The sequence below is a fragment of the Torulaspora delbrueckii genome, chromosome 5 (genome assembly GCF_000243375.1).
Source record: "Torulaspora delbrueckii CBS 1146 chromosome 5, complete genome".
Lineage (NCBI taxonomy): Eukaryota > Fungi > Ascomycota > Saccharomycetes > Saccharomycetales > Saccharomycetaceae > Torulaspora > Torulaspora delbrueckii.
Genome location: NC_016505.1, coordinates 159,008 through 178,751, shown reverse-complemented (window position 1 = coordinate 178,751; position 19,744 = coordinate 159,008). Strand labels below are relative to the sequence as shown.

At 41.5% G+C, this 19,744-nt stretch overlaps 11 protein-coding genes and 1 non-coding gene across 12 annotated transcripts; 5 read left to right on the top strand and 7 right to left on the bottom strand.

Moving 5' to 3' along the window:
• Positions 1 to 187: 187 nt before the first annotated feature.
• MTR2 (Mtr2p) lies at positions 188 to 730 on the top strand (the record flags this gene model as incomplete). The annotated part of the gene is made up of 1 exon (XM_003681492.1): positions 188 to 730. One exon carries the CDS (start codon positions 188 to 190, stop codon positions 728 to 730), a length of 543 nt encoding a protein of 180 aa, XP_003681540.1.
• A 464-nt stretch (positions 731 to 1,194) lies between these two features.
• On the top strand, positions 1,195 to 3,240 carry FAT3 (Fat3p; the record flags this gene model as incomplete). The annotated part of the gene is made up of 1 exon (XM_003681491.1): positions 1,195 to 3,240. One exon carries the CDS (start codon positions 1,195 to 1,197, stop codon positions 3,238 to 3,240), a length of 2,046 nt encoding a protein of 681 aa, XP_003681539.1.
• Positions 3,241 to 3,559: 319 nt separating this feature from the next.
• On the top strand, positions 3,560 to 6,040 carry PXA2 (ATP-binding cassette long-chain fatty acid transporter PXA2; the record flags this gene model as incomplete). Its single annotated transcript, XM_003681490.1, has 1 exon — positions 3,560 to 6,040. One exon carries the CDS (start codon positions 3,560 to 3,562, stop codon positions 6,038 to 6,040), a length of 2,481 nt encoding a protein of 826 aa, XP_003681538.1.
• A 603-nt stretch (positions 6,041 to 6,643) lies between these two features.
• On the top strand, positions 6,644 to 6,715 carry TDEL0Etrna12G. Its single transcript has one exon. It is a non-coding gene; the product is annotated as a tRNA-Gly (tRNA).
• Positions 6,716 to 8,058: 1,343 nt separating this feature from the next.
• On the bottom strand, positions 8,059 to 8,931 carry CUS2 (U2 snRNP complex subunit CUS2; the record flags this gene model as incomplete). Its single annotated transcript, XM_003681489.1, has 1 exon — positions 8,059 to 8,931. One exon carries the CDS (start codon positions 8,929 to 8,931, stop codon positions 8,059 to 8,061), a length of 873 nt encoding a protein of 290 aa, XP_003681537.1.
• Positions 8,932 to 9,066: 135 nt separating this feature from the next.
• Positions 9,067 to 11,871, bottom strand: SEC21 (coatomer subunit gamma; the record flags this gene model as incomplete). The annotated part of the gene is made up of 1 exon (XM_003681488.1): positions 9,067 to 11,871. The coding sequence occupies one exon, from the start codon at positions 11,869 to 11,871 to the stop codon at positions 9,067 to 9,069; it is 2,805 nt and encodes a 934-aa protein (XP_003681536.1).
• Positions 11,872 to 11,999: 128 nt separating this feature from the next.
• On the bottom strand, positions 12,000 to 12,890 carry CAF40 (CCR4-NOT core subunit CAF40; the record flags this gene model as incomplete). The annotated part of the gene is made up of 1 exon (XM_003681487.1): positions 12,000 to 12,890. One exon carries the CDS (start codon positions 12,888 to 12,890, stop codon positions 12,000 to 12,002), a length of 891 nt encoding a protein of 296 aa, XP_003681535.1.
• A 162-nt stretch (positions 12,891 to 13,052) lies between these two features.
• On the bottom strand, positions 13,053 to 13,640 carry TDEL0E00800 (uncharacterized protein; the record flags this gene model as incomplete). Its single annotated transcript, XM_003681486.1, has 1 exon — positions 13,053 to 13,640. One exon carries the CDS (start codon positions 13,638 to 13,640, stop codon positions 13,053 to 13,055), a length of 588 nt encoding a protein of 195 aa, XP_003681534.1.
• A 1,014-nt stretch (positions 13,641 to 14,654) lies between these two features.
• Positions 14,655 to 15,419, bottom strand: PCL1 (Pcl1p; the record flags this gene model as incomplete). Its single annotated transcript, XM_003681485.1, has 1 exon — positions 14,655 to 15,419. The coding sequence occupies one exon, from the start codon at positions 15,417 to 15,419 to the stop codon at positions 14,655 to 14,657; it is 765 nt and encodes a 254-aa protein (XP_003681533.1).
• A 261-nt stretch (positions 15,420 to 15,680) lies between these two features.
• Positions 15,681 to 16,691, bottom strand: RFC3 (replication factor C subunit 3; the record flags this gene model as incomplete). Its single annotated transcript, XM_003681484.1, has 1 exon — positions 15,681 to 16,691. The coding sequence occupies one exon, from the start codon at positions 16,689 to 16,691 to the stop codon at positions 15,681 to 15,683; it is 1,011 nt and encodes a 336-aa protein (XP_003681532.1).
• Positions 16,692 to 16,845: 154 nt separating this feature from the next.
• On the top strand, positions 16,846 to 18,477 carry MID1 (Mid1p; the record flags this gene model as incomplete). The annotated part of the gene is made up of 1 exon (XM_003681483.1): positions 16,846 to 18,477. One exon carries the CDS (start codon positions 16,846 to 16,848, stop codon positions 18,475 to 18,477), a length of 1,632 nt encoding a protein of 543 aa, XP_003681531.1.
• Positions 18,478 to 18,499: 22 nt separating this feature from the next.
• Positions 18,500 to 19,690, bottom strand: PUS4 (pseudouridine synthase PUS4; the record flags this gene model as incomplete). The annotated part of the gene is made up of 1 exon (XM_003681482.1): positions 18,500 to 19,690. One exon carries the CDS (start codon positions 19,688 to 19,690, stop codon positions 18,500 to 18,502), a length of 1,191 nt encoding a protein of 396 aa, XP_003681530.1.
• Between the last annotated feature and the right edge of the window lie 54 nt (positions 19,691 to 19,744).

The following is a 19,744-nucleotide window of genomic DNA, read 5'->3' as shown; positions in this document are numbered from 1 at the left end:
TATTGGCTTGTCACTAAACCTAGCACAGATCAACTCACTAACCCAAGCTGCTAGTTAAGTTCGATCAGCAATTATCTGAGTATTTGATCCAATAGTCACCGGAAGTCACCTTACCCGGCCACTAATTTTTCATTAAAGCATCGTCAATCCATTAGACAATCCTATCACAACATACAACAACACCAAGATGAGTCGGTATAGCAGTGGCTCCACGAACACGGGAAGCAACCATTCCCAGATAACAGAACTATTTGTTAAGAAAATACTCGCCCACCTCGATGATACAGATCCACAAAAGTTAAATCAGTTCCTCACACTTTTCAACCCAAACAATGGCAAGATAGTTTTCAACGCTGCACCTTTCGCAAACCTCTCACTATTCTTACAAACATGGCAAACTCAAGTGGTACAGACACAACACGCATTGACTGCCATCGACTATCACGTGATACCAGGCTCCCAAACTCTAATATGCAATGTCAACTGCAAAGTACGTTTCGATGAGAGTGGGAGAGACAAGATGGGACTAGATGCCACTGTACAACAAAATCAGCAGCAACAAAATAGAAATAGACCCGCCAGTAGACCACTTTGGGGCACTTATTTCGGAGTCTCCTTACAACTAGTCATTGACGAACGAATCTTTGCCAACGATATGAACGGAGTAGTATCAGCATTCAACTACAACATGGTCTACAAACCGGACGACTCACTTATGAGAATACTATAGCTATTGTAGCACTATAGATAGTAGATAAAAATGGCACGTGAATATCACGCGTTCGGCTGTATGGAAAATTCAACAAGATTTCTCGTTTAACCGATTTGCGTAGAAGAAAAGCCGTCTGAGATGCCAGATGTGACACTTTTCCCTTTTAGGTAGCCGTTCAGGCTTAAAACGGCGATCAGTTTCTCCCTTTAGGAATAGACCCTTCTTTCTCTTGTTGTTGAGGTTTGGCAAGGCGCATCTTGGCATCATTTTTTCTCGTTAAGATGATCAGAAGTGATGGTTTCTGAGAAAGAAGAGGAGACAGCCATTGCCTACGACCGAGATCGTTGAGCGGACTCCAACTTTCTCTGCAATTATTTGTAATAGTCGAAACTTTTCGGCGCTTTTCTTTACTATATAAATTCACTTAATCTCTATCACTGTGAATTTTTAAAATGTCTTATTGAAACAAGAAATTGCTCAAAATGCTTTGTTCTAGGAAAATTAATTTGGCATTATGTGCTTTATACTTATTCGCTACTTTTATTATGGTTATAGTGGCCATTGCAGGTTCAACTTCTAACTATAAGCCCTTGACAAATATTTATATCGGTACGGCTGATATTGCACACATTAACGTGACCAAAGTGATCCCACAATTTGCACCAATTTTGACCATTTTGGGTGGTGCTTTGAATTCTGATAATGCTTCCATCGATACTGTGTTTCCCGCTTTACATCAATTGGACTCTACTCCCGCTTTTGCACCACTTTTAACTTTGCTTGCTAATGCCGAAGATACTAATGCTACAGTTACTGCACTAAGTGAGCTGGCTCCTTTGGCTTTGTCTAATGATACCAATTCTTCCACCTCTCAACAGATGGCTGAAGTATACCAATTGTTGCAAATGTCCTCTAATGCTACCGAATCAATGCAAGGTCTAGAGGGTTTGGTCGAGGCTTCTATGGAGGACCCTAGTAGTAATTCTTCAACTATTGTTATGCATTTGTTGGCAGACTCGAACGATACCTTGTCCTCCACTGAAGCTTTGATGACTTTGAATAACATGAGCGGCACGGAAAAGCAACAATTGACTCCCGTCTTTGCTCTTTTCCAAGTCAGTACTAATGAGACTGCTACGATAAGCTCACTAGCTACTTTGATGAACTCCACTATTCCTAGTGAATTGACTGAAAACATGTTTTCTGCGTTGAATCAATCTACTGATTTGAATCAAACCCTGCAACAATTGGAATCCTTAGTCCCAGAAGAGTCTAGGCCTGCTTTTGAAGCAGTGGCTACTTTGATTGAGACTTCCTCTTCTTCAAACACTACCATAGCCTCTTTGCAAACTTTATTGGAAAATAATGTTACTACTTCGACCTCTGCTAGGCAAGCTTTTGCTTCTCTATCCACATTGTTAAGCAATGGTCAAAATGATACCCTAGTGTTGCAGTCTGTTCAATCTCTGGCTATGATCACAAATACTACTACTTCTACGCAACAGTTGACTTCCTTGCATCAACTATTCGAATCTTCAAACAACAGAACCGGTACCTTGCCGGTGTTAGGTATGTTGCAAACTGGTTTGGCCGAGGACAGCTCTTCTGCTCAATACATTCCACCTTTAGTCTCATTGATGGAAGCGTCCAGCGATCCAATGACTATTTTCACTTCTTTGATGACATTTACCGCTTGGGCTCAACAGAATACTGCCACTTTCTTGCCCGTTGCCGCTATTCTACAAAATGCTGAGAGAAACCCAGCTCCTACGGATGAGGACATTAAGGAATTGACTCCAAGAATTTTGGAATACTTTAACATCAACTCCAAATACCAATTGTCCATCTTTACGCTATGCGAAAGGGACGTCCATAACGAGATCAAGACTTGCTCCAAATCTCATGCTGTCCAAGATTTAGATTTCAGAAGTATTATCTGGGATGACCTTGAAGATTCTGATTTTACTCCATATTTGAACGCTTTGAATGTTACTGAGGATTCGTTGCATTTGGACGGTAAATTGTTGCGTAGACAACATGAGTACGTCCCAGCGATCAAAGCCACCCTGGCATTCTCGCTAATTTCCATCATTCTCGCGTTCTTCTTGATTCTAGCTGTCCTTTATCTGATGTTGACAGGTGCTTACAACAAATGGGTCTGGTTTGGTGTCTTGTTCACCTGTCTATGGTACACTTTGTTCACCTGTCTAGCTGCGGTCATTGTCACCGCTATCATTGGTATCATCAAATCTGGTACTTCTGACGACAATTACGGTGTTGTCTTCAAGGGCGGTCCAGCATACTTGGGTCTAATGTGGACCTCGTTTGCTCTAGCTTTGGCTTGCCCCATTATACTACTCACTGCCTTTATTCAAGCTAGAAAGCTACACAGGAAAAAACAAGTTGCTGCCATGGATGAAGGTATTTCTCATGAAGCGGTGAACTCTACAAGTAGTGGTCCTTCGTCGCTAAACAACGGAAACGGTTACGTGGAAAAGACTCAAATCGAACTCGTCGTTGTCAAATAAGACAAAGTCACTAATTAATTAATAATCAATCTCTACTCAAAGTTTAATTGTAACTAAAAAAAACTAATAAGTATTTAACTGTTTCAATTTCCACATTATTCTAATTATCATATTTTATTATTTTTATAAGTTATTTACTGACACTTTAGGCGTCAGCGTTTCGGCATTAGTTTTTTTCCGCCGAACGCGTCTTAATGATGTGGGGAACACTGAACCCCTTCGGAGCTTTGATCAAGAATCTGATACACTATATAAACCTTGTTATGATCTGTGAAGGCATGATGAACCCCAGGATCAGTAAATTCTCGAGAAGAGTTGAATGCCAGAACTGCCGATGTCACCGATCGTTGGGTTTTATCAGCGTCATAGGCTGAATATACTGAGATCCTCTTATATAATACTGCTTTTTACTACTTTGCACAGTTTAAGTAGTGGTACCGGTGCGAAAGATGCGATTCGAAGGATTGCAAAGGGGAAGAAAAGTCATGGCGATTTGAGTGGGAATGAACCCCTGGATGAGAGTGCTACTAACGAACAGCAGGAAGAAAAGGAAGTGATAGAGAGTCATGGGAATGACGAGGAAATGACCGAAGAACATATTCAAAAGAGGAAATTGAAACGGTCTTCGGATTTCCTTTTAAAAATCATTATGAGGGATAGGAAGTGTGTAATGTTGTTCGCAGCACAGGCATTCTTGCTGGTCATAAGAACATTTTTATCACTCAGAGTGGCTACTTTAGATGGTAGGTTGGTCTCCACACTTGTTAAAGCTCAATACTCTCAATTTCTTAAGATTTTATTGGGTCAATGGATGCTTTTGGGGATTCCCGCAAGTTTTATTAACTCTTTGATCAGTTATACCACTAAATTATGTTCCATTTCGATAAATAGACGGGTTTCGGTTTTCCTGCTGAACAAATATCTCGCTAATCATCACGTATTCTATTCCGTCGCTGCTTCAGAAACCTCCTCAGAGATTCAAGATAATTTGACTCGTGATATCTATGCATTTTCCAACAATTCTTCCTTATTGCTCAATCAATTACTGAAACCCATGTTGGATCTTATCCTTTGTTCTTTTAAGTTGCTGATGTCCAACTCGAGTATGATGGGTGAAGGTACATTAGCTTTGGGGCTAATTGTTTACATCTCAAATTCATTCTTGAAGATGATTCAACCAAATTTCACCAAATTGACCATGAGAAAATCCTCCTTGGAAAGTTGGTTCAGATCATTGCATTCGAATTTACATCTGAATAACGAGGAAATTGCACTGTTAAGAGGTCAATCGACTGAATTAACAAACCTCGATTATTCCTTCTATCAATTAGTGCTTTTCCTCAGTAGAGAAATCAAGGCAAGAGCATTGTACGATTTGGCTACAAGTTTTGTCATCAAGTATACATGGGGTGCTGCTGGTTTAGCGCTCTGTTCGATACCAATCTTCTTCAAAAATAAGACTAGCCCTGAGGTAGAGTCAGATGTGACAGCAGACTTTATCACAAATAGACGTCTGCTGTTGACGGCTTCGAGCTCTATCGGCAGGTTTGTCGAACTGAAAAGAAACATTCAGCAATTGCGCGGTGTATGGTTACGTTTAAACAATTTCAATATCTTATTGGATTCGGCAGAAGGAAGTGAGCCTAGTGATGATTATGAAAAGAAAGAGAAGGGTGAATTTGAATACGATGATTCGCTAATTAGATTTGAGAACGTTCCGTTGATCACCCCAGCTGAGCAGGTATTAATCCCAGAGCTAAACTTTGAGTTAAAGCATGGAGATCACCTTCTCATCATCGGTCCAAACGGATGCGGTAAATCATCTTTGTTCTTCCGTATCCTTGGAGGCTTATGGCCTTTGAGACAGGGCTCTAGGAAGACGAAGACAAAACTAATAATGCCACATCGGTCTCATGATAACGAATGCTCTATCTTCTATTTGCCTCAGAAACCACACATGGGCAGTAAATCAACTTTCAGAGAGCAAGTGATCTATCCCGATTCAATTGAACAATTTGAAAGTAGGTTCAACGGGGACTATGCTGCTGGAGATGCGTGCCTAACGGAAATTTTGCATATGCTAGAGTTGGAAGACTTAATTGCAGAAAATATGGCATTAGCATTGACTCAAAGGACTTTGAGAAGTAAAGAGGATAGCGATGATCCGACTATAGTAGACGCGAGAGAAGCCTTTGACATAACCAGAAATTGGCCTGAAGAACTTTCAATCGGTGTTCAACAACGATTGGCTATGGCAAGAATGTATTACCATAAGCCCAAATTCGCCGTGCTCGACGAATGCACATCTGCTGTTTCACCCGAAATGGAACAAAAAATGTATGCAACCGCACAACGTTTGCAAATCTCATTGATCTCCGTGTGTCATAGGACAAGCTTGTGGCATTTCCATAATTATCTTCTGAAATTCGATGGAAAAGGTGGGTATCAATTTGGTAAATTCGACCCTAAGGAAAGGTTGGCTAACGAGGAAAAGCTTTTGGAACTCAATGCCATCTTAGATCAACAGGTACCTGTTTGGGATAAGAGATTGAAAGATCTCACGGTGGCTAGAACTTCCAATCTCATAAGGAAATCACAAACTGACCTCAGGTCTCTTGAATCTCAACAGAGCATTGCATCTTCTGGAAGATTGTTATTGTCGAATCAAGATAATGGTGGAAGAGGAGCTGGGAAGAGATTACCACCACGTCCATCAAGTCAGGCAAAAGCTGGCTCGAAGCTGTTGAGTAAAGGAAACGATATAGATGCAGGAGGAAAAGACCAGAAAGGCCAACCTTGAAAAAATCGTAATTAAATTTATGAATTATTTATGTGCATTTATAACCCCTGCAATAACTGTGATGACTGATATGACTTTGTTAGATTATATAAAGGTGCTCAGCGATTAGCCACTGCGCCGCTTGGAATTAACATATTAATATACAGTCTTTTGTTATGTTTACGTTTTGGTCTTGAAAAACATAATTTGATGTTAAAACGACGATTGCTGCATGAGAGCAGGAAGGAGAATAAATAAAAATAATAGAGCGAAAATGTTGGCCATACCAACCAAGTTCAATAATTGAACTATATCTTGATATTAGTGACAAGGATTGCCTTGAACCTGTCTGATTAAGATTGAGCTAGCAAAAGTTGAAAAAGCGGTATGTTATATTTGACCAGCTTCGGGCCTTTTTGGAGGCTGCGTCCACTGGAACCAGTACCGGCAACTTAGCATTTTACGTCGTTACGCCAATTGAAAAATTACGAAGAGACCACGAGTGATGAGTATGGAGTAATTTGAAAGTAGTGACTGCTAAGGTCCTGAAGACTTTGCATGCTTCCGAGGCCATGTTTTGGTGAAACATACCTAGTTCAATTACTCATAAAAACATAATCCACTGGGCGGTTAGTGTAGTGGTTATCATCCCACCCTTCCAAGGTGGGGACAGGGGTTCGATTCTCCTACCGCTCATATTTTTTACCATATTAAAAAACAATAATACTGGTTGCCTTGCAAGAATTGTCGGGTATAAAATCCTGCAATTCCCAATTCCAATTTCCCGTGGGGATTGCCAAGCCAATTTCATGCTTGGCAAGAAGTATTATTACAATTCTACTTGTCTGCAAATTTCCACAATAAGTAAGTGCCTTGCTTTATTTACATGTGTTAATTGGATGCTTCATCCCCTGGCAACCAAGTTCTCGTAATCGAAGCAGTCTGTTCCCATGAGAACAGGCGTTACAAATAAGAGTGAAGGAAACTATATTCTTTCAAGTAAGTAAATTAGTGAAGTAAAAGAATAACGAAATTTTAATGGTGAGTCTGTATTTTCCAGGAGTAGCATTTAGGCTTGGTATCATTATATGGATCCTTACCGGGATTGCTTTGGCGGCTGTATCTGCTAAAGCTGCACTCTTTCTCAAAGAGCGAGTTTCAACTGTTGGTGCTACCGCAGGTGCTGTCATCTTCCTAGGGTTCGGTTTTTTTGTCAAAAGTTTTGCAAGTGTAAGTTGTAAAGCAGCACTAGAACAACTGAATCCAGAAAAACCAGTTTTGACAGAGAGTGCAACTTCATGTGTCGGTTGGTCCGTTAGTATGATTGTTTTGGAAATAGCAGGTTTAGCTTCTGCGGTTGCTGCAGGGGCTAATTGGAATTGGCTATGGATAAACACTGATGGGTATTCAAGACTTTCGACTAAGGGGTTTGCACTAATTGCTTTATTGTGCCTTGTTCTGTAAATTTTTTAAATACTGGTTCTATTCGATGGGCGTTTTGTCATCTTCGTATTGAAAACCGTCAAATTGGTAAATAACTGTTATATCAATCATTGGAGAATAAAGCACAACTTGATACTTGAGTACTGTAAAAGTTTCTGAGAGGGTTATAGGAAGCCTTAGTAAAGCGTACGAGCCAATTAGCTCAAACACAGGATATTCATCAGCATAATCACACATCTTGTGAGAGCTTAATGGTGGAACAAGAATGGAATTAAAGTATCATTCAAAACATTAATTGAGCTGTTATTCCATAACTGTCTGCTCTTTACTAGTGAAGCTGATAAACTCAGCGGAAATCCTGAATATACTTCAGCCAGTGTGGAGGCGCAGATCTAAATAGGAAGACCCGCAATTCAAATTCAGGTTACACTACCTGCCACAGTGAAGACTGCTTTTAGGGTTCGTACGGCATCTAAGCGTCCGCTAGTCAATTAGTCATGTCTCCAAATCCAAAAATCCTGGATGAAGTAAGAATATATCAAATTCTCCGCTGGACAACTCTTTTCATCGCACTACTTACGTCGGATCAGATGTGCTTAGAACTCGACCACATCATCCTCGAGAAGCTCCTCAGGAAATTCCTCGTCACTATTACTCGACTGAGAAACGTCTTCTTCGTTCAACATAAACACCGCCAACTCTCTTCCACCAAAGAACCTTTTGTTCATTTTTCGACAGCACTCTTGGGCATCTCTCTCCTTCTCAAAGATAACTGTCGCTTTTCCCTGTCTTGCATTCAATTGTATTCTTTCTACTGGGCCCGTTGCCTTACAACCATCTAGCAGGTCGAGTCGAATCTCGTTGAGCTCTTCGACCAGCTCCTCGCCATCAAGATCATAATACAAATCTATGCAATTGGCTATAACGATGGTCCTCGCTCGTTTTAGCGATTCGTCATCCGAGTCGCTCAGATGAGAGGCCACTTCTTCTACTGTGTCATTTTTCTTTAGAAGTTTCGTCGCTCGAGAAGACGATTGACTCTCTTGATCATTGGTCAGTTTGTCATATTTCCTCTTCTTTTCATTCTTAAAAGTTGCAACTTCTACCTTAATTTTAGCTCCATCAAACTCATATCCATCCATCATTTGAATAGCAATGGGCACACTTTCATGCCTAGCATACACGATAAGAGCATCACCTTTCATTTCACCATCATCGTCCTTGTAGACTTTGAACTTTACGTTGCCATCTTGATCTTTTTTGATCTTGCCAAACTTTGAGAATTCATATATTAGTTCGTTTTCGACATTGGCCTGTTTTGGTAGATTTGATATATAGATGGCACTTGGTTTGTACGCGTCCTCATCGTTTCCTGTATTTCGGTCATTCGATGCTTCTTTTCTGCGTTCCAATTCCTTCTTCTTAAGCTCCTTCAAAGCTTCCTTTAATTCAAGTTCTTCCGCTTCCATGCCCTCAAGTGAGTAAAATCCTCTGTCGCTTAACGTTTATGTTTTCTCGAAGGTCTTGATTGCCGAAAATGGATCGAGATGTCCATTACACAGGAAAGATGATTTTTAAATGTTATATATCCAGAAAAAATCGATTTACATCAGTCCGTTAACAAGGTCTGCGCATAAAGTGGCGTCTTCTGCCCTACCTTGTGCCTTTATCGCAATACCTTTAGAAGTCTTGATAAGTTTAACTATCAAAGCGATCTTTGTACCCTTCGACGCACTTTGGCCAAACAGTTTAACCGTGTGCGAGTTGGAATCGCTTGGAGCGTATTGCGTGTTTTCTAATGGCAAGCAACTAGTGTTCACAACTAGCCTGTCTACCAATTCTTGTAACGATATATTCTCTTTGATGTTGTAAACTGCAACTTCTTCGTTAGGCAATTCATCGAATGCTTTCGTAAAGTCCCCAACAAAAGAGCTTTTAATATAATCACCAGCGTTCAAGAAGATGGAATCAATGTCATACTCATCCTGGAAACCTTCGTCGCCTTCAAATGGTTCATTAGTCTCTGGATTTACTTCCTTCGTAGTGAACATCAAGTTAGTTAGAAAGCTTTCCATTACCATATCTTCGGTCTTTTTGAATGCCACGTAACAAGCAGCTTCAGCCGAAGGTAGCAATCTATCAATAGGTATTGTGAATAACTCTTCCAGTTCCGATGGTTCAACTTCTGGGGTGCAAGTCACGGTAACGTTATCCAACGCGGTGTCTGTCAAAGTGTTTGTAATATTGAATTGGAAGACGACGTTATTTGCGAATAAGTGCTTGACGCCACGGACAACAAATTCTGCTTCTGATTCAGTGAGGGCAACGATCTGGGAGCTATTTACCAATGGACCAAATTCTTTTATTTGTTCGATGGACATTAAATCTTCAGCATACTTGGTGGCCAACAAGTCCTGTTGATGATCGTGAGCACTTGGACCGGCAAAACTGCTGTCCGCTCTTTTGGAGATCAAGTTGTCATCGATCATACCTGGCGTACTTTCCACGCTGGTTTCAAACTCACCCTTGGTAAACTTATCCTGTTTTCTCTTCAAGTCTAATGCTTTAATATCTCCTTCGGTGAGTTTACGTATCGAAGTCACATCGAATGGGGTCTTGAAAGAGTCTGTGTTGGAAGAAATGTAAGTGTTTAATTTTGATTCTAATGCGTTAAAATCAAATGAGTAGTTCGATTGGAGGAGGGTTTGAGCTTCTGAACTTGTGTCCTTCTTAGCGGACTCAATGAATTTCAACGCAATAGTAGCTCTATCTCTCACTTCGTCATCCTTATCGTTAGCGATTCTTCTCAATAAGCTGATGATGGAGTCACTCAATGAAGGGTCGTTCTTGGTCAAGGCGAACTTGGACAACGAGACAACTGCTGCGGATCTAATAATAGCGTTTTCGAGCACGACTCTGTTGTAAATGTGTCTGACGTATAATGATGGGTTTGAGGTAGATGGACCCTCTTTACCCAATAGATGCAAGATTCTTGCAAGGATTTCGTTGAACTCACAGTCTTCGATGAAATCACACAAGTTCTCTAATGCCATTTCTTTTGCCTGCGGGACAAAAGTGACCATATCGATCAACGCCTCAACAATATTGTTCTTGAATTTGAAACCACCTTCACCGTTTTTTAACACGTCGATGAGGAAGTTCAATATGGTCTTCCATTCGTTGGGGAAATTGAGTGACAGAGTACGGACAGCATCAATGATAATGATCTTGAAGTCGTCCGAGACATCGTGGATAAATTTGGTGATCGTTGAGATCAAAGAAGTAATATTTTTGGCAGTACCGGTCTTCAACAGAGTTGTGATCGCATAAGTGGAAATATTTCTGTTTGGGTCGTTGATCAAGGACTCCAATTCAGGGTTACAAACCACAATCTTCTCTGGCGAGATCATTGAGATTCTATTAAGTATTCTCAATGCCGCGAATTTAGCCGAAACTCTTGGAACGGTCAATAACGATTGCAAAGTGGTCACCGCGGAAGCAAAGAGTTCGGAGGAGATCAACCTTGAGTTATGAGTTGCAAAATTAGTGATCAATTTAGCAGTTTCCAATTGAACCGACTCGTGCTTGTTTGACAACCATTCCATGAGCAAAGACTGAAAATCAACAAACAATTGACTGTCTTTATTGATCAATTCATTAACCAATTTAACTAATTCGATCTTGGCCAGCTGATTTTTCAAAGTGTTGTTGTTTGAAAATTGTCTGACCATTTTCAACAATGCCATCTTATCGTTCTTCTTTAGCTGGTACAACAATCCCAAAGCATGGTACTGAGTAATAAAAGTAGAATTTGGGTAATATTCACCAACCAAGTTCTTATGTGGGAAGGATTTCAAATCGACCACTGCTTCCTGAGTCTCATTAGCGAATCTCTTGACTGTGACCTCCGCAATAGGTAATAAGTTGTATGACGTGCACAGAGCCGCAGAAGAGATTGAAGGGTGTCTACTAACTAATGCACTCTTCAACAACCTCTCGGCGGAGAACGCTGTGGACTCGTCAAGCACGGCAGTCAAGGATCTGATCGCATTTGGTTTTACAAGTTCAGATCCGTTTTGAATATCCTTCATGATTGACGAAGTAGCCATCAATACATCCTGAGAGATCCCACTGAGTTCCTTGATAGCCAAATACACCGCTTGTCTTAATGAATCATTTTGGTGTTGGAAAAGTTTGGAAATGGAGAAGAAAAGTGCAGTAGCTTCACTCTCTGGGAAAGTTTCACCTTGTGCAAGTAATCTAAGCAGCCTAGAGATCAATAGACGACACCTTTTACTATTAATCGGTGATTCATTGAACTCACTCATACAATCCTGATAAATGGTCATACGATCTGGGAGTTCCCCAGATTCCGCATTTTCAAACTTCTTGTAAGTATGAGTAGACATTGCAAGTGTCTCACGCAGCAATTGACCCCTCTTGAAGCTTATAAATATTGGTTAAAGAGTGTTGTTTTGGGTAGTTATTCCTTCATGAGTTGCCGCGAGAGGCGTATATAGTGACTATTACAGGGTAACTAAGACGATGAGTCCTCATTCAAGGTCAATAAGAGCTGAGCTAAGCATCTTTTGGATCCCACATCATCACGTAGTACTTCTGTGAATGTATTATCTCTTAATTTCTGCGGAAGTGCTTGTTGTAGTAATCTGCGAGCTTCCAAATTATCGCTTAACCTCAGATAGCAGCGAATGATGTGTTTTAGTAGTCTCCCCGGTGGAGTATGCAATGTGAGTTGATCAACCATATCTTTGAGTACGTTTGTGACTGCGTAGAAACGTTTCATAGTGGCACAAATGTACTGTAACCCAACGTCATCCAATAAAATCTTTTGCAAAATGAATATAGCCACTGTCTTGCTTAATTCAGACGAAGATTGCATGATGCGCAAACATAATGGGATAATATCTGTTCTAAGCAAAAAACTAATAACTTCTTGTGAATCATTCTTGACAAGGGCGCCAATAACACCAAGCGATGTAAGTCTCAAATATTCAAACGTACGTTGTCTGGAGGTCGTATTCAGGAATGGGAATAGAAACAGTGGGATATGAGCCTGTAAGAACAAATGTTTTGTCTCTGGATGTGAAGCAACACATTGTAAAAGCACTAATGCATTACACACACGGTTTGATAATTGATTCGAAAGCAATTGTGGTTCGAGCATCGGGTATACCGAAATAATCTCATTCAATAGAGAAGCTAAAACACCAAACGATGACCATAGAACAACGGCAAGGTCATCAAATTGTTCACGTTTCCTTCCCAACTCCAAAAGTGCCTGTTCACGTTGTGGACCATAATTCAACTGACATATCCAATGATAAACGTTTGGATCATCTAACGCATGGGTGGGAGCAGCCTGTGCAGGGACATTCTGCGGCTGATCGTACAAATTTGTAGCGAACATCCTCCACTACCGTCCTAATAGTGAAGAGTTAATTGATCAATTTACTAGTCTTTCTTAAAATATTGTTCAAAAGGCCGTACGTACAGCATGATTATGTATTAAGTAAATAAGAGTGTATATTTATATTAGTTATTAGAAGATATTAGTAGGATGGAAGTTGATTTACTGGAATAGAGACTTCAATTTAGAAGTGAACTTCTTGACAAAGCCTTGAGATTCCTTCTTGGTTTCTTGAGTCTTCTTTTCAGCTGGCTTAGCAGTCTCTCCGGCCTTGGCAGCAGTTTGTTCAACAGCAGCGGTAGCAGACTTTTCAGCAGCACCAGTAGTAGTGGTAGCAGCTGGAGCGTCAGAAGCATTAGCTTCGACAGTAGCAGCAGTTTGCTCGACGGCAGCGACTGGAGATTGACCAGCGACTGGAGCAGGAGCGGTTTCAGTAGTGTTAGGAGCAGTGGACATTATTCTGTGTATAGTTTGTTTGTCTGTTCGTGAGCAGTTCTTGGAAACGATAAAGAATGCGTTAGGCAAAAGGGAAGAGAACGGAGCTACCGACTGCTTATATAATCGACGCAAATTCTGTCGCGCATTGCGCGGTGTTTTCGGGCTGCGCCTCGAGAAATTACAGGGAGTTTCAAGAGCCCGAGAGCGCCGAGAGTTTAGGGCTCGCCCAGGTGAATCCACAACTAACAGACTAACGCACTGACGCACAAAGGGGCTGGGACCCAGCCTTGTAAGTACTCTAAGTACTGGCATCAAATGCTGGCTCGCTACAGTACTCGAGCATTATGATGTTCTTTGCAATGCCGAGAGGAGGAAACTATATAGCTATGTATTTTTAGCAGAGCCTAAATCTTGGACTACCTGTAATTTGGTATCAGTCTTGAAGGGACAAAATTCGTTGCCATGCTTTCATGTTTCTTGTGCATATTTTAGAACGATATGCGAAATCTTTGGGGCCTTCTGATGGTTGCTTGGCGTAATTTCCGTTATTGATGTTTGAGCTAATTACTCGGCGAGCGGATATAAGTGAAAGCAAGCAGAGAGGTGGTAGGCGGCTAACTTGGAAAAGGAGTTTGCTGGGATAGTTCAATCGTCAATCATTCATAATCTATGATACGATATGAAACTCTCATCGATAAGAGACTCTCCTTGTTTGTGTTGTCTTTTCTTGGTTCATTTCTCTTGAACTTTCATTTGTAAATTCGCTATTTTAAACTGGGCAAAGTGACCAACTTTAGTAGTTTGGAAAATATTGACGGCGTAGAGACTTTCACGACTAATATATGGTGCCTTGAGGTAAAAGATCACAAGCTCGTACAGTGATTCGTCTTGACCATCCGCGTGAATTGGATCGGCAGTATCGTAATAAATCGCACTCTACTGTTAACCGCTCAACCAGGCGATGAATAGATCATCTCTTGATACGCTCGCAGCTAGATGTTTACAATTTTCTACGTTGAATGTTACAGTAAGATGAGGAATCAGAAATTTGGGTATACATGATGCTTCACAGCGACCTGAGTACTTTGGCGCTTTCAGACTGGTGCACAGCGTTTCTCTCGTCATATTCCTAGCGATCGTCAGGGATATTCTTATCCCAAGAGCGTTCGCTGGTCTCTTACAAATGAAAGTGATGAACAAATGTGAAGTTTTTCACTCGCGCTTTATATACAAACAAAATTTGGAATTACCCGCTTTCAAGGTGGTTGATTAGGGTTTAAAGCTTTATAATACTATACATCCATAATTAAAGTCCATGTTGCAACATCAATTGGTCGTGCCAGCTGGCAATGCTTCCTGCGTTTGTAGGGATTCGCAACTGTCGCTGGTCGGCAGACCTTGATCGTTCCATATTTCTTTATCGAGTCGTAGACTCGAGTTGGAGCGCGACTCTACGAGTGTCGCACTGCTCAACTCAGAGCATACTGAAATGTTTCTTTGATGTTCGTAGAGTCCTGCGCCAGCGCTGGTCTTTCTTAGTTGGTGTTTTTGTAGTCTGCGTCTTTGTCTTGAAGTGCGTTCGATATCTTCGACGATTGGTTCGAGTAAGCGGCGTAGATCGAGGATCAAATCATCATTTGTCACTCGTAGATCCCAGTTCAATAGTTGGATCAATTGCCTCTCCATTAGGTTGATATCTTCCAATGTGAAAAGTTCATCGGTGTATTTAGCCCAATGTCTGTTTAAAGGTGATGAATCGTTGTGAAATTTGGCACTTAGGATCAAACAGGCTAGGAATATTCTATGCACTGTAGAAGGTAGACCCGATGCATCCTTGGGAAGAATGCATTTCAGTTTGTTCAAATAGCACGCAGTGGTAAGCAAAGTGCTGGTGTAAACGTTTGTGTGTCTCACCAAACGGCTTATAAAGCTCATCAAGGATGGTAGTTTGTTACCCTTGGGAGACCCTGGTGGGGAAGGGTAGCTATGTTGTGGTAGCACTTTTAAAGTGCAATTGGTAAGGAAGCGGATCATGTCGTCCGTGACTGGAGATTTCATCAACACTTTCAAAGCCTTGTGGTATTCACTCATCTTGATTTAGCTCGCACTCATTTCAACAACGATGCCCTTCATACTCTCATCCGTTAGAACTGTCCATTTATATGATTCTGTTGATGATTTAGACACGAATCTTTGATCAGCTTGTTCATCTTTGACACTTTTCGCGAATTCGCGTTATGTTAAATTTCGAGTTTCGTGTGCGTTACTGGAAACAGATACTTAATTCGCCAAATAGACAATGCAGAGGTACGTGGGCCATTAATTCCTACATAGTGGTATATATGGTCCTGATCAGCTTTTCGCAGCTTCAATCTCGAATCCGTTCTTGATAACGCCGATCACTGCACTTCCCTGTATCCTGTCGTTACCTCCTCGGGAAATTGCATACTCAATGTCACTCAGTTGGGTAAGCATTGAGATTCTCGCCTCTTGGCTCTTGAGCTCGTAGGATTCAAGAATGTCGACAAAGCCTTCGATAAGATCTATCAGTGCTAGACCTTTCGCGCCGCGCACCCGGTTCAAAGTGTAGTAAGCAGTGGTCCAGTCGTCCTTCAAGATGGATTCTAAGATTGTTTCGAGATCGGCTGGCCTTGGGGCTCCACAGCAGTCGTAGATTGTATCGTCTGTGATTTCTTCTTCTAAGGGCTTATCCAGAGTGGCTTTGCAAGCCTGTAATACGTTCAACACACGTCTCATGTCACCACGAGAGAGCTTTAACAAAGCCTCCTTGGCACTCGTAGTCATTTTCAGATGCTCGTTGCTCAATACTTTGTTCATTCGACGTTCTAACGCCTCTGTAGGTAAAGGCTGGAACCTGAACCTCGTGCATCTACTTAAAAGTGCGGGTGTCAGTTTATGGGCATAATTGGCCAGGATACAAAACCTTGTGTTTTTGGTGTATTTCTCGATAATTCGCCGCAATGCATTCTGTGCAGCGTTGGTCATGGCATCTGCTTCATCTAGAATAATCAGCTTAAAGCCTTTCGAAAATATCTGTCTTGTTGAGGCAAAATCCTTGATCTGGTTTCTAACCACGTCAATTCCTCTATCGTCGGAAGCATTTAACTCCAAAACCATATTGGAATAATTCTTACCGTAAATTTCCCTCGCTAACGCTACCACTGTAGAAGTCTTACCTGTACCAGGGGGTCCGTAGAATAATAGATGTGGTAATTGACCTTCTTCAATGAACCTACGAACCGTACCGACAACTTCATTCTGGCCATACACGTCGTCTAAAGTAGCAGGTCTGTATTTCTCCACCCAAGGCAATCCATCATTCAACGCCACGTCTTCAACCATCCTAAATATAATTGGGAGTCCGATCTACTTAAGCCTCCTCATCTTTTCGAAGGTTGGTGACTTTTCATTTCAATAGAGGCATCTTGGAGCTTTAACAGACATCACACGTGATGATCCCTGATCAATACAAAGATCACTCGACGAGGTATGCTGAATGGATAAGAGGCTATATATGTGGTGGTGGATATGGTATGTATCACTTGTGGCGGCATTGAGTCCGTTTGAGGAGTTTGGGTTTGGCCTGGAGGCTCAAAACCTAACTGTGAGGAGCGATGAGTACGGCGAAGGCATGGCTAAGTCAAGTGGTATTCTCAATCCTGATAACATTTACGAATGGACACCAATCGCTGGAAATATCTCAGTCGGTGAGCGAAATGTTTTTGTCTTTACGGTCAATATGAACTCAACTGGCACTGGATTTCTACCAACTTATGAGATCCTGATCTTTCTCAGTGGTAATATCTGTCAGCAGCCGAATGATATCGGTGATAGGGTTTTAAGAGTTTCCTATTCATTCAACGAGTCAGTAACGACCAATTCCTCTGTGGGTCAGCACACGACTTTCCAAGATGGGTATATGCAGGCCCTTGCGGTGAGCCCGCTGACCGTATCGGACTCAAACGCTACAGCGGAATATTCCTACTTATATGTTGTCGTTGAGCCGGTGGACTCTAAAACGAATTTACCTCTCACGGCAGATGCAGATCCCTCTGATGACATTTGGGAGTATAAATTGAGTATATCGGAAAATGACTTGGTGTATCAGTGGGATACTAGGCCGTGGCTGGACGTCCTAGATACAGATTACAACTCTGCGCTTCTCGCTACAGGGAATGTCACAGCTGATGCACAACAGTTTTCCAACTATTCGATTTATGATATTTCTCTTTATGATCTCTACGTTTATTCCTTTGAGGACTCCCTGAAACTAGCTTCGAACTTGAATATCTCCTTATGCGCCGTCACTAGTGGACCATATTTGGTTTCATCTGTAGATTCGAATCAAACCAAGGGAGAAGACCATCAGTTGGAAGAAACTGACCTACTAATTGGTAAATCACTGACAAATCGTAGAGGTACGGTTCAAGAACAGTTCTACATTACTGGGCTGAATAGCTCCTCTACATATGTGGCTTACTTGACCAAGAAGATTGGTAAGAAAGGCAACTTATCTGATGTCGGTGGTGTCCTTTTCTCAAAACAACTTTTCACGACAAGAGACAGTAATTCCTGTTCACTGATATTTGGCTTAAATTTCTGTTATGGAGTAGCATACTCAGTTCCTTCTCCATCCATTGCCCCCAACAATAAGACGTCAATTGCGGGGACATATGATCATATCGCAGAGTCGCTATATGCAAACTTCAGTAAAGCTCTGCAAATTATAACGTGCGACTCCGAGTTGGATGCCAGATACTCTCCAATCCGATCATGTAAGGATTGCGCAACCTCTTATCGTAACTGGTTATGTGGTGTGACAATTCCCAGGTGTACGAATACCAAATCCGAGTACTACGTTCACAGAGATGAAGGTGAAAATAGAAATGACTATTTGGATGACTATCTCACCCCTATAGACGACTACTATGAAATTTTACCTTGCATAGACATGTGCTATGCCATCGCTCGTGATTGCCCAAGCGACTTTGGCTTTTCATGCCCATCTATGGACGAGAAGAAGATCGGACCACAAAGCAGCTACAGCTTCTTCAATCCTGATTATCCACTTGACACCTGCAATTTCATCGGTAATAGTACCGAACTATATACCAATCTGAACATATAGAGTGGTGGAAAACGTCTATATCTTAAGTTGTTACATCAATCTTTCTCTTTTTTCTATCCTGTTCATCACTATCTTTTACTTCGCTTGCATCTTGGGAGCTCTCTTCTTCAGCAGATTTTTTTTCTTGCTCGAACTCTTGTTCTGCCTTTGAAAGGGCCTCGGTGACGTTCACATCGGGCCCCTTCTCCAAAACTTCTTGCAATACAGTAGCCCAAACACTTTCATTTCGATCAGTAAAATCTTCCAGTCTGAAAACGTTTTGGCTTTGAAGAGACCAATCTTTTTGCGCAAGACGGATAAGTTTCACCATGTATGAAGAACTTCTCATACTTTTACCAATGTCACTGACAAGCGATCGTATGTATGTCCCTGATGAAACTTTGGCCTTAAAGTGCAATAGAGGCGCGCGGTAAGCATCTCCTTGAGCTTCAATCTCACTCGCTTCTTCTTCAGATAACGGCAAAGGCTTTTCGACTCTTGCATTTTCATCTTCCCAGCCTTGCTTGGCGCAGTATTCCTTAGAAAAGTATAGCGGGTCATTAAGCAACCCATCGTTTAACCGGTCAACAATCTCTTTTGTTTCTCCAGTCGTGGGCCTTAACAGTGGATAGCTGTGCTTCTTAGAAAGAGAATCTGGGAATATTTTCAAGTCATAAATATTCACCTGTCTCGGTTCGATGGCCCGTGGTAATGGCTTACCTTCTCTGGCGTATTCATATAGTGGCTTCCCGTCCATTTTAAGGGCAGCATAGATCGGTGGCGTTTGCTTCAAAGATCCAGTAAACTTCTCCTCAACCGTCTGCAGGTCCTGTAAATCTAAGTGCTTCACAGCGTTTTGAGACAGAATTTCACCCTCTACATCGCCAGAAGTTGTCGAAGTACCAAAGAGGGCTTCGCTTTCATACTCCTTAACTGTACCAGACAAATAATCGCTAAGCTTCTTCGTCCCAGTACCAATACCTATCACTAACACTCCGGAAGCCAATGGATCAAGAGTACCACCATGTCCCATTTTCACCTTGGAAACTTTACGGAGCTTCCTCTTGCTTGCAGCCTTCCCAGTTTGCTCTTGGTATTGTCTCATTCTTTCGGCTGTAGCCCTTTGAATTTCTTTCGAGAAGACTTGACTATTCGTAAGAGCATGTTGCAGCTTCATCATGAACTGATTAGAAGTTATGCCACTGGGCTTGTCAATTGCAAATATACCGTTCATAGCTGCTGTGATATCCGAATACCCAGTCAAAAAAGTCTCTGTAAATCACTGTTG